A 13,299-nucleotide genomic window follows, 5' to 3' on the forward strand; every position below is an offset into this window, starting at 1 on the left:
CTATAGAACAGCGGTATACTTCTATTGCCTTTATTTATACCATAAGCATGTGTAATTGACCCAATGGCCGATCCATAATGTTAGGACCGTGCAGCAGTAACCACATATCCACATAATATGTGACCAGCCACGACATATCCAGGTTTATGGTGGTAGAACATCAGTGTGAGAAAAAAACGCCATTAACTATATGTGACTAGCCATTTCCAGTCTTAGGAGGGTACATTGTCTAAAATTTGCTTTTTGTATATTTATCTATATAATATTCCGAAACAAAAGTCTCTGTCATGTTATTATGACATATTTGTTGTAATAGCAATGAAACGAGTCATCTTGAATACCGGTATGAAAATGAGATTGTTCTATGACGACTTTTATTTATTGAAGGCACTAATATATAAAATATAACTTTATTGTATTAATTGGCTCTTAGTAATGTTCAATAGCATATTTGAATAAAATTTCAAAGAATTAAATTTACTAAAATATAAAAAATTCTTAGCTTTATTTTAGAACATGTAATTTAAACTTGTTGAAACGAAGTTAGTTTATAATTTGTCAAGGTAAGCTTTAAGAATTCCTTTTTTTAATTCTTTTAATTAAGATTTATCATGCATGTCTCTAAACAAAGTATGCGACACGTAACAGTTTATATGTCTTGGTGTTCTCAAATATGCACTTGATACAGTGCATTTATTATGGATATATTTATTAAAGAAAATCAATAGAGCAGAGCATTTTGGGTTTTTTTTTTGTAGCTCTATTTTAGAACATGTAATTTAAACTTGTTGAAATGAAGTTAGTTTAAAATTCTTCAAAGTAAGCTTTAAGAATTCCTTCTTTTAATTTAGATTTATTATGCATGTCTCTATACATACATGTAGTATGCGACGCGTACATGTAACAGTTTATAAGTAGGTGTTCTATTATATGCATTTGATACGGTGCATTCGTTATGGATATATTTTAGACTCCATTTATGAAGGAAAATCTATAGAGCAGAGAATTTTGATTTTTTTTGGTATCAATTTAAAATTAATTCAAATATTTTTCACTTCAAACGATAAAGTAAAACTCTTATACAGCTACTGAACCACTCAGGTTTCCCGTTTTTCCGTTTTCGCTTCGTTTTTCATTCGTTCCGTTTGCGTGTTTCGTTCATTCCGTTTGCGTGTCATTCATTCCATTCATTTCGTTCATTTCGTTTAAGTTCATTCCGTGTTTCATTCTGTTTATACAGCTACTGAACCACTCAAGTTTCCCGTTTTTTCCGTTTTCGTTTCGTTTTTCATTCGTTCCGTTTGCGTGTTTCGTTCATTCCGTTTGCGTGTCATTCATTCCATTCATTTCGTTCATTTCGTTTAAGTTCATTCCGTGTTCCATTCCACACGACATAGCATGATAACAATCGTGTTGTTCGGTAAATTGTGAAGCTAATAGTTTCGTTTAAGAACGTTTGCAGCGTGTGTGAACGATTATATCAGTCTAAAACGAAAGGTTATTTGGTTCGTTTCACAGATAAATTTCGTATTTTATAATCACATTATCAAATGTATTAATTTTTTGTTCTTTATTAAAAAAAAAAAAAAACGACAATCACCACATAATGGTCACTGGTTCAGGTCTAAATAGACCGTCTTTTTTAATTAAATGATGTGAAATTTTGTTAAAACTTTTTTGTTCGCAGTATACATGTAGTCATTAAAAACTTGTCGAGACATGGACATATTATATTTTACTTTCATATTGAGATTAAATGTATTCACAGGTTCATTATGTATATTTTGTAAAAAGGATGTTTAGAAATATTCCTATTTTAAAGTGTACTCTACACATGGCTTACTGGATATGCCGAGTTGCAGATATGGTTGTCTAACTAATTTACAATAAAACGAATGTAGAAAATTGTAGTATGGTAGTTTGTAAATAGTCTTCTTTCTATTTTAAATAATTAAAAGTAAATGCTGAATAAAATGTATCTACGATTGCTTAAAACATAGGGACACTATTTCAGTAAGTCTGTGTTTCATTTAAAAAAATAAAACAAGCTAGATTTATATTTTTTTTAATACAGTTACTGTAATCTTACTGTTGTAGGAAACTATTTGGTTATTTGCATATCATAAATATCATGCATATGAAACATGTATATGCAGCCTTGTGTTTAAGTTTGGTGGACTATTGACAATAACATATTTCTGTAACGCTAAAATTACTTAACATTTTATTGCAACAGATGTGTATAAATTAAAGTGGTGACAACGTTTGCGAGGTTTGAATACAATTTTTAATCAATCCAAATAACCAACGGGCGTACTCTGCAGGACATCTTTTGAAAACTTGCCAGACATTTCACACTTAGTTGTTCAACAGATAATAATGCTACTGCCAATCTTCAAATGGAACTTTTATTTTTAGCAAATGAGACTGATAAAGATATTTATATATTTACATGGATATTCATTTTTTTTTTTGTGTTTAAAATTTGTTCAGAAATATAATTCAGTATTTTTATTTCCTTTATTTGAAATGTTTAAGCTGACAGCTAATCTAAACAGTGTAGTTATAACGTGATACCTGTTAAGGGAACTGTAAACGAAAAAAAAAGTCACAGGAAAAAAGTCCCGGGAAAAAAGTCACAAAGTCCTCGATAATAAAGTCACAGGAAAAAAGCCACAAGAATAAAAAATCACAAGAAAATAATCACAGGGAGCTGACAATGCGGTATGGGCTTTGCTCACTGTTGATGGCCGTACGGTGACCTTTATATATAAATTTGTTAAAATTTCTGTGTCATTTGATCTCTTGTGGAGAGTTATCTCATCGCAATCATACCACATCTTTTTTATATATGTGTTGTACAAAAAAAAAAAAACAACAACACAAAACCAGAACAAGTTGTCGATTTATTCACTGATAGTTGCTTTTTCAGTTACTGAAACCGTTAATAAAAACTGTCACGTACTTTGACGTTTAAAACTAATTTGAATAAGCATAGCATATCTGTTAATACATGTATGTAAGGGCTGTATAGCCAGTCAAGGTCTTTAAAAACTTCCATCATCATCAATGTTTTTTTTGGGGGGGGGGAGGGGGGGGGTGTCAAAATAATAGATTATGATGATGTTTCTAAAAACTTGTGATCTTTTAACAAATTCCCATAAACTAGAAATTAATATTCAGTCCTAAACGTTGCCGATGAAAGCATTTTAGAAAACCATAGATAATATAGTGAAGATATTTCAGCTTTGTCTTAAAATTTGCAATAAAAAGGTACCTACAAATATTGAATCAAAACTCTTTTGAAACAAAGAAATGTGTCCAGATATATATAAAGAATATTTTTTTTCCGTGTTCCATTCCGTTTATACACGACATAGAATTTTCCTTTCCTAATCAATTGTACTCATGACTTACAGTAATGTGAAATTTTACAACAAATCATCTAAAAAATTGTACTTTAGTGTCAGTAAGGACAAAAAGTCATATTTAGTGTAAAGTGCAAAGTCCCAAAAATGTGGTTAGAGTTATGAATTTTCGTTAATTCATATATATCATATTTTATAATAAATATTAATATTAAACCGGGATAAAAAAAAATCTCAATTATACAACGAAAAGAATATTCAATAAATATTATAAAATATGCAAATTTGTGTAAAACCTTAGACAAATAGTACAGTTGCATTTTATCCACTCATCTGGTCAGTGTTCGGAACTTATGATAGCAAATAGTTAAAGCGTATTGAGGACGAGAAAACGAATAAAAAGCTATATTTCGCAAGAAACAACTATCTATCAGAAACAAAATGACTTATAGATGTTAAACTGGTCCGCCTTTCCATCTATACATGTAGCTAATTGCACTTCGAGGTGAATACAACAGGGGTCCAGTTTGTATAGATGTGAATTATTTAAGGTCACTGTCTCGAAATCCTATGCTCCACGTTTGAGTTTAAATCCCGCGATAATTACAAGGTAACATCAAACTGACATATAATTCATATTCGTTAATTTATATACTCAGAATGAATAGCTTGATCGTTTATACAGAGAATAACATAAATCTAAAATAAAAGTATGTGGTATGATTGCAAACGAGACAACTATCAACCAGAGTAAATGACGGATGAAAGCAACCATAAGTCATCATACAGAAAATCCATACCGAATAGTAAGCTCTAAGAAGATTCCGACACAAAACTATTCAAACCAGAAAATAAGTCATCCTGTTGCTGTAAAGACTTCATTACAATTGTATTTATGAATGAACGCATCAATCAGTCGATTGCTTTCTTTTGCTTACTGCGTTACATCGAGCCTACATCGATGAGTGTCAATTTCATTTTTCTCGAAAAGAGAAATATTTTGTTAAAAAGAAAACAACCTACACATCAGAGTTACATTTAATTTCAGTTCTGTTCCAGTATCCATTCGCAGTTTTTCTTAAATATTTTTTTACATTTTTTTCTTATATGCAAAGGGTTACCATGCACAGGTTTAGTATCATAGACCCGAACTTAATTTAATTATCTTTTAAGCAAAACAGGTAACTGTTGTGGTGACTTTTGTTTGAATTTTTATAGGTACAAGGACACGTTATCGACTCTACTTGATAATAGAAATTTTCACTAATGGTAGTATGAAAATTGATAGAATTTTTCGTTATATCCTTTGTCAAAGATGTATTTTATATTATGATATGTTAACAATTAAACACAATGATAGGTCACCGAGTTTGTTTTCAAGCTACAGACTGTGAAAATATGAAACAGTTTGTATGGATTATACACAGAAAGGGTATCATTATATGAATACTTGAAGGTAAAATGAATGATAGAATTTCAAATAAAAATGTGAGAAGATAGCTCTTATAAAATGCATTTAGAATACCCACAGAAAAATCGAGGCATGTTAAGCATACATGACATATAACATAAAATGAACATTTTCCGGTTAATTGTAGTAGACATAGTCCTGTCTCCGTGTTGCAGACCGTAATTTGACTTGACCTGTTATTGTTAATTCTTTATACATTGTTACTTGGATGGAGAGTTGTGTCATTTGAACTTATACCACATCTTCTTATTTGTTTGTACATTTATCTCTGATTCAATGATGTTTTAGACAGTCCGAAAATAATGAAGTGAGATATAAGGCAGTTTTAAAAAATATGTATCAGAAATACAGATTATCTTCAGTTTTCAAATACCAGACTACAATACAATATTTTTATTCCATTTTAATTTCTAGCAGCTATGTTCAAGATCGACTTCGTCTAAGCAGAGGTTCAGTACGTGCCAGAGGCAAGATAAATTTTCTACATATTTTTAAAGTCACATGAAACCTCAAATTGAAAAAAATATGCATATGTTTTTTTTAAAACTAAATGGATAGCTTTCATTATACAATTTATGTACATATACTTTTTTCTGAGGAAAATTCTTTAAATTGTCCACATTTAGAAGAAGTTTACTTATTTTTTATTGCTTGCTGCCAGGAAGCAATTCACCGACATATTTTCCGTATGCATAGTGACCTAAGCGTGACCCTCCTCGTAAAAATCCGGTGATAGCAATACGCATGAATCGGTCATTAAAATAAACAATTACCTGATTGTATATGTTAAACACGTGCTAAATACCCATGCTTTTTGTTGATTATTTACTATAAGGTGACAATCGGTAAACTTCGGCTTCAAAACACGGCATTTAATGAGTAGCCATATTTGTTAGATAATAACAGACAGATAGAAAAAAATAGACGATTATACGATATATTTGCGTAAAAAATGATAAAATCGTGCACAGAGAACTAAGTTTATGATATATACATGCATTGGTTCAAGAATTGGATGAACATTATTTTTCACCAGTCACTCGTTTCTTTTGACATTTTTCATATCATGAAAAAAATGTAATCGAATATCCTGTAATTACCACGTAGAAAAGTAATATACTAGTAAAAAAATAAAATCATATTTTAGTCTAAAATGACAAATTCTCTTTAAAAGCAAGCAATAAATTAATTTCTGAATTTACAGTAACATGAATAATGTGGCTTTCTTATTTGAATTGTTTTACATTTTTTTCATATATTTCTATCTTCCTATGCAGTTTGGGTTCATCTGTTTTGATCATTGTTGAAGGCTTTATTATGAGTAATACTATAGTTGTTAACTTGTACCTCCTTTGGTGTCAGGTAAGAGTTTCTCATTGACAATCATGGCACATCTATACATTTTTCTATAGATCTGTGGATCAAAGTAAATTGTTGTTTGAACAGAATATATTAATGTAAAATTACCTCCAAAGAAAACTTCATCAATCACTTCTCCATTGTCTTTTACTCAGCTGCTTAAGAAGTCTGATCACCTGTTGGGTCTTGTTTTCATTACAGTCGAATAAGCCCAAAGGAAACTGAAAAGAATACATACCATTAAATATTTTATAATTTTCCTACACTTAACTTAAAACAACACGATCCTGTATATAAAAAAGAAGATGTGGTATGATTGCCAATGAGACAACTTTCCACTAAAGACCAAAATGACACAAACATTAACAACTATAGGTCACCGTACGGCCTTCAACAATGAGCAAAGCCCATACCGCATAGTCAGCTATAAAAGGCTGTATGTCTGTTCAATATGCTATATATTCATGTATATGTATACCATTGAAGATCAGTTAAGAAACATAGAGTGAAACTCCATTGTGCTTGTAAGGATGTTTATGACAAATCTCATCATACATATGCATGGCCATGTTAACTTGAACTATGATAAAAAAAATCAGTATGATTTTTACCCTTCTGATACTTTATAATAAATACCAAGCTCTATCCTTTTAGTTACAATAATATGTTTATGATCTGAATTACAATACTTTTAAACCTGTTTATACATTATATATTCATAACTCAATTTTAACAAACATATTTTCCAAACCATTAAAAGAAGTAATCATACCTGTTTTGTTTTGATTCCAGATGAATCACTGTAATCATGCTCTAAGTGTGATGGGAAAATAGATTCAAACTCAGTTTTCATTTGATCAATATTTTGAATTACTGATGTTGCTACGAGAAAGGAGAGCTCTTTCTTCAATTGCTCTTGTTCTGATATTGATGGTATAAAATCAGCATGATTCAGTTGTACCTCTTCTTCAACAACGGGTTTATTTTCTGGAACAATTCTATCTACAACTGCAATAACTTGAAACAGGTGCAGAGATAGCGTTTTATCTTGGGAAGTCCTGTAGGATGGTAAAATATTCTTGTCCCAATTGTCACCAATCATTTGGTACTTGACACCAACACCTTCTTTCCACTCCTCTTTTAACTGAACCAAATCTGTGTCTAAAAAATCTTCCCAAGATGATAGCTTATTTTGAACAGATCTGGGGTTTACAGTTAAGCCCAACTTTGCCAAGCGTTCAATGTCCTATAAAAAACAAAAGCATGGTTAAAATCAAGAATATTTAAGATAGGGTTTCTATTTATGACATGAAATCAGTACATGTACAACAAGAAACACAACAAGTAAAGGAACAGCCTTTTATTGCTGTTCTTCATCTCAAAATCACAGTGAGGCCTTTAACACAGAGCTTTATTACCACCCGTGTCACCTGTATCAAAGTCCTCACTGTGATTCTATGATAAAATTTATATATACATTGTATTAATGAACTTTGACACATTTTTGTTCAAATCTAAATAAAAAGTAATTTTTACATGTATGCAATACTTCAAAATTATTGACCAATGTCAGACAGAGGGAGAAATTCCATATGATCTCCATGAAAATGAGATATTTAAATCCTAAATCAACTGCACATGAACATTTGTTTGTACCTACAGTATATCACTAATTTATAATGTAAATATTCAATTTACTAGACCGACTCACAAACTTCAGCATATATATATATATATATATATATATATATATATATATATACAGCTGATGCTGCAAGTTGCATCATGCAGTCTTGTTTGGCAAATTAACTTTGCAAAGACAAAAATTATGTATGTAGCATGTTAGTTTAAAAAAAAAAGAAATAGATCTTTCAGGCATATTTCAATAACCATAACAAGCTCTGTATTCATGCAAAAGCTAAACAGTGAGGGCTTGTGGGGGAGTGTGTTGGAACATTTTTTTTTCTAATGAGCAATGCATTTGAATAGGCACATATAGCATGTATAGTTGGAACTTCCCCCCCCCCTTCTTCACCTTTATTTTATAAAAATGGATTCACCCCTGATTTCATTAACTTTTTTTCATAATTAAAAATTTAGTCATATAGCATTCAATGAGTTTATATAATTACCCTTTGTTTGCAGGCACCATGTGTCAGAATGAATCCAATTTGATAATGAATAGAGGACATCTCTTGGTTCCTTCCATGCAGTGTCATTGAAATTATGTGCATTAGTGTTGTATACTTTTTCTCTCCTGGTGCTATTGGTATATTGTTTAAAGCTGAAGATATTACTTTCAATGTCTGTGGTGCTTTAAGTTGTATTTCATCATGAAATTTATCCCAATGAAAGTTGAATATTCCAGAGTAGGATCTATCTTGTAAAATAGAACCAGATCCCCGTTTGCAAATGGCTTCACATTCAGCGGAAATAATATTGGATGTAGCAGAGGTCAAAGTTTCTGGATGGGATTTACTTATTATGTCTATAATACATTTTTCAACATTTTGTCCTCTATGAATAGCCCTGCAAATATTTCTGTGTCTAATTTCTGGTACAAAAGCGGTCCTTTTCCCACTGGGGTAATACACTGTCATCTATAAAATAAAGAGGGACCTTTAGAGACTTGGGGTGATTGATAAAACATTATTATGATTAATTGATTTTTTTCTTTATTGAAATAAGACGAGATATCATATCTATTGGTTTTAGAGAAACTATATAAATTTTAAAAAAATTGATCACATTATACATGTTATATTCCATTGAGAAATATTCAGCACTACTTGATGAAACTGAAGTGATCTTTCAACTTGTTCAATGATGGTTAAATAGAATGCAAAATATTATCATTTAACACAATATGTATTGCTTTTAATTTATTAATGATCGATATCTAAACAGATTTAATCATGATACAGTTACTGATCATTCCATATACATTTTTTCAGTAACCATGGTAACAGTGCCAAATCAAATTTCTTATTAAGTATGAGGCACAACTCCATTTTCAGATGCAATATGAGTTCTTCCATTTTCATTTAACTTATTGGAATCAAAATTCATATCTTTTTTAATAATTAACTGTCTTGACATTTATTGATCTTGAGAAAAAAATAACAACTTTACCTGTTTTCTGCAATAACATTTACTGCAGTCAAATGAAAAGTCATGTAAATCCAACCACATTTCAAAGTGTAATGTTCATATATGTTAAAAACAAGTTCTGTACATGTATGTAGACCTGCAATAAAAACTAAAGATGCAAACTGCAATTGACATGCAAAATTTAACAATTTGACCACAAAAAAATAACTGTGTGCAGTGTAGTGAAACAGATCTTTTGAAAATCAAAGCTTATGACTACAACACTAAATACAAAATGTATCACCATGTTATCCATGTCTGTCCATCTGTGAAAAAGAGTTTTCTGTACCTTTTTTTAGACTTATTATATTTTCTCTTTTTTTCTTCTGTAAATGTAAACAGGATGTTTTTAAAGTTCCCATGTAAAAATGTAAGCACTTTTTTTGCATTCAAAGGATTGCAGACAGACTGAAGTCCTCTTACTTTCCCAAATTTTGATACAATTAAAATTAATCCAGTTTCCATACTATACATGTACATACAAATGTATATATATATATATATAGTCTTTTTAAAATTTGACACAACTATATTATCAGTTGATGCTTTTGTGGTCATTGGTAACAAACAATTAATATAAACAACAAGCAAATTCAATTGAACTTATAACATGTTAAAGTAAACTGAAAAAAGAATGACAGCAATAGTTTACCTTTTAGCACATAGGCAAAAAGTGTACTTGGACGGAACAAAAAAAATGAGCAAAATAAATGTATGACTCATGAAATTTCAATCCTTTAATCATGTTCATGATGTTAATGAAATACAAATGATTCAACTCAAATCAAGTTTGTTGCTGTCATTTTTATCGAATTAGTGCAAAATTAAAATTTTCTAAAAACTACAAACTTGAGGAGACAATCATTTGATACTGATGTGGGTGTTCGGTGATGGCTATGAGAGTTGAAACAAATACATTTGTATTTATAATTTATGGATCATTGATTTTTTTTACATGCTGAAAACCATTAAAAAAGAAATAATGCTGATAAAATCATCACCCTCTGACAGTATCAAATGGTTATACCTTTTTAACATTTGGCAACACAGCCTTTATTATCTATAAACTAAATGATAGAAAACATCTATCTGATCCAACTATAGTTTAATTTGTAATACTTAACTCATGTAATTTTAATATTTGAAATAAGAAATTATGAACATATGTTTCAAGATGAATATAAAATTAACATGTACATTTGTACCTCAACTTCTCCCACAAGACTGCTTTGCTCATGTTTCTGTTCCTCCTGTGATGCAGTAGTCTTTGACGGACTAGTAAATGACAGCGATCTTCTTGTTTTTTTTGGTGTTGGAACTATTTCAGCCACTGTATGGTCCGTCTGTCTTCCACTGAGAATCTGAGGAAAGGTTGGCAGTGTCATCATTGTAACCACTGACACAGCAGTTGGAAAGTCTGTCCTTTGTTGTTTACTTGGCTGTTGTGACAGTGGTGACCTCAATAGTCGTTTTTCATAACTTTGTCTTTTACTTTCCGACTTTGTTTTTGAACACGTCAAGTTGTAGGTCATGCGTACACCACTTCTAGTGTCATTTAAGTCTTTCTGTAACGAACCCAACTCTTCCTGCAGTTTAAGCACTTTCTCAATGTGTCTATAACATTTTTTACATACACCATTTACTTGTTCATGTTCATGTTCAAATACCTCAATAACCTTCTTAATATTGTCTACCCTTTCTCTTGTCAATTTGAGTTTATGGTTTGTTAGCTTTTTCTCAACTTTGTGGCCAGATGGGGTAATGTCAGTCTGGACAAATGAAAAACCACAAATTACACATATATTTATATACAGGTAATAAACTCTTCTGGGGGTGGCAGGACTCTTCAAATCCATAGCGATAGTTTTATACTTCACACATGTGCAATGACAATGTATTTGACACTAAAACAGTCTCCAACCTCCATAAACATCTGGTTTTGATAACAGAAGTTGCATACAAGGTAAAAATTTACAATTGAGATCTTGGTGGCTACTCATACATTATAGCAAGACCATTTAAAACGTTATCAGAATTGTTAAAAATATACGACGCCAAAAATTGAAGTAAACAAATCCTTTCGTAATTTCGGATGTGATCCAATAATTAAAGAAAACCCGAATGAATTGTTTTGACTGACGATTTCTTCGTAAAAAAAGGAGTTACATCCCTTTACCTCAGGATAAACTTCCATAATCGTGGAAGAGTTATTTTCATTGGTCGAAAAAGACACACCTACGAGGTCACTCACATGTGACCCCAAAGCGGGTTTCGTTAGATCTCCCACGCGACATATCAGAAAACGGGAGCATGAGAGATCGGTTTTTAATTAGATTGATGTTTACCTCCACAGTTTTTACATTTGTTTGCGAAATTGGGTGATTGCCCCTTGTTATTTTGAGGTGGTCCCCTTTGTGGTGTGTATTGCTTGCCATACTTTTTACCTGATGATCTTGATCCTTGTTTGTTTAACATGTTAATTGTTTTATCTTCGCTTTCCATAGTTTTAAGTTGAGCCTTTGAAAGTTCATATGTTCTAGCGAAATTTATAGCCTTTTCTAACGAGAGTTCGGATTCTTCAGTGATACATTTCTCCCGAACTTTGTGGTCTTTAGTTCCAAAAACAATGGCATCACGTACCATTTCCTCTGGTGTCACATATCCACAATCTTTAACCAATATTTTGAGGTCTGTGAGATATTCTTCGAAAGTGTCAATTTCTTTTTGTACACGGCTCAAAAATTTGTATCGTGAATAAATCTTATTCGATTTAGGGCGGACGTGTTTTTCAAAGTTCTGATAGTGCACATCAAGTTTCTTTTTATCGTCCTCCGAAAGATCCCAGGTCGAGTATATGTCCCTTCCTTTATTGCCGATCCATATCATTAGATAGTTACATTTTTGTGCTTCAGCAGTTTTGGCTAGAGGTCCCGCGAACTAGAATTCTGTGTGTTGTTGGAAAGATTTCCAAGCGGTCACTAGGTCCGTCGCTTCCCAGTCCATTTTGGGGTGTGATCCTGATAGTGCATCCATGATTATGATAATTTAGGTAGCTGGATTGTTCTTGCAACTTTTCAGATTGCTTCCATCTACGGATGGCTTAATTTCATGATGAGCAGTGGTTCAATCTGACACCATGTTGAATAACTATGAGGAAGACATATTGACAATAACAAGATATTTATTAACCTTCTATACAGGAGAGTATAATAATATATAACAATAATGTCCGGATCGTATCCGGTTAAGATATGTCAATATTACGGTATGTGACAAGGAGCATCTAGCACATTAGTATATAGATCTATCATATTTGTTTTTTGTAAATAACTAATGCTGTAGTTATTGATCAAGCCGTTCGATTTATTTTTAAATTTTCACATTCTTTTTTTTATATCGGCGCCTTTTATAGGCGACACTACGGTATACGATTTTTCCCCATAGTAGAATGTCGTATGTTGGGCTATAATAATTACTTGATACACCCACTTCATTTAAACTTTAGGCCATAATATACCTCAACTACAAATTTGTATATGTAAAAAAAATAACAACAAACATCCAGTTGGAATGCAATCTAATGCATTCGGCAAATTAAGTTTAACAAACTCCAATTGCTACCTTCGTATAGGCGAAGTTGGACCAACATATGCATTTGGAAGAGCCTCAAACTGTGAAAAGTAAGAGTCATTGAAGTTTTATTGGCTATACTATATTTTTTTAAAACTTTATTTCATCTATATATCTACTCACAGTTTATTTCATCTGGAATAACGTTGAACCCTCCAATTTTCAATAAAAAAAACAAATCCTGATCAGTTGTACGGTGGTTAAAAGATTACAATTTTAGCTTGGGATGACTAATTATCTTATTTTCAACTTCTTTGACTAAGTTCACAGATAACAATTAAAAATGAAATACAGAAAAAGAGTCGCGGATGCCAACTCGAA

The 13,299-nt window shown here is 31.5% G+C and overlaps 1 protein-coding gene across 1 annotated transcript; it reads right to left on the minus strand.

Annotated features, from left to right (window-relative positions):
- Nucleotides 1–6,323: 6,323 nt before the first annotated feature.
- Nucleotides 6,324–10,690, minus strand: LOC143042923 (uncharacterized). The gene is made up of 5 exons (XM_076215429.1): nt 10,554–10,690; nt 9,331–9,445; nt 8,331–8,798; nt 6,971–7,444; nt 6,324–6,419 (listed from the first exon to the last, which is right to left on the minus strand). Exons 2-5 carry the CDS (start codon nt 9,388–9,390, stop codon nt 6,324–6,326), a joined length of 1,098 nt encoding a protein of 365 aa, XP_076071544.1. The 5' UTR covers nt 9,391–9,445; nt 10,554–10,690.
- Nucleotides 10,691–13,299: the final 2,609 nt, after the last annotated feature.

This window comes from Mytilus galloprovincialis, chromosome 8, assembly GCF_965363235.1.
Source record: "Mytilus galloprovincialis chromosome 8, xbMytGall1.hap1.1, whole genome shotgun sequence".
Taxonomy (NCBI): Eukaryota; Metazoa; Mollusca; class Bivalvia; order Mytilida; family Mytilidae; genus Mytilus; species Mytilus galloprovincialis.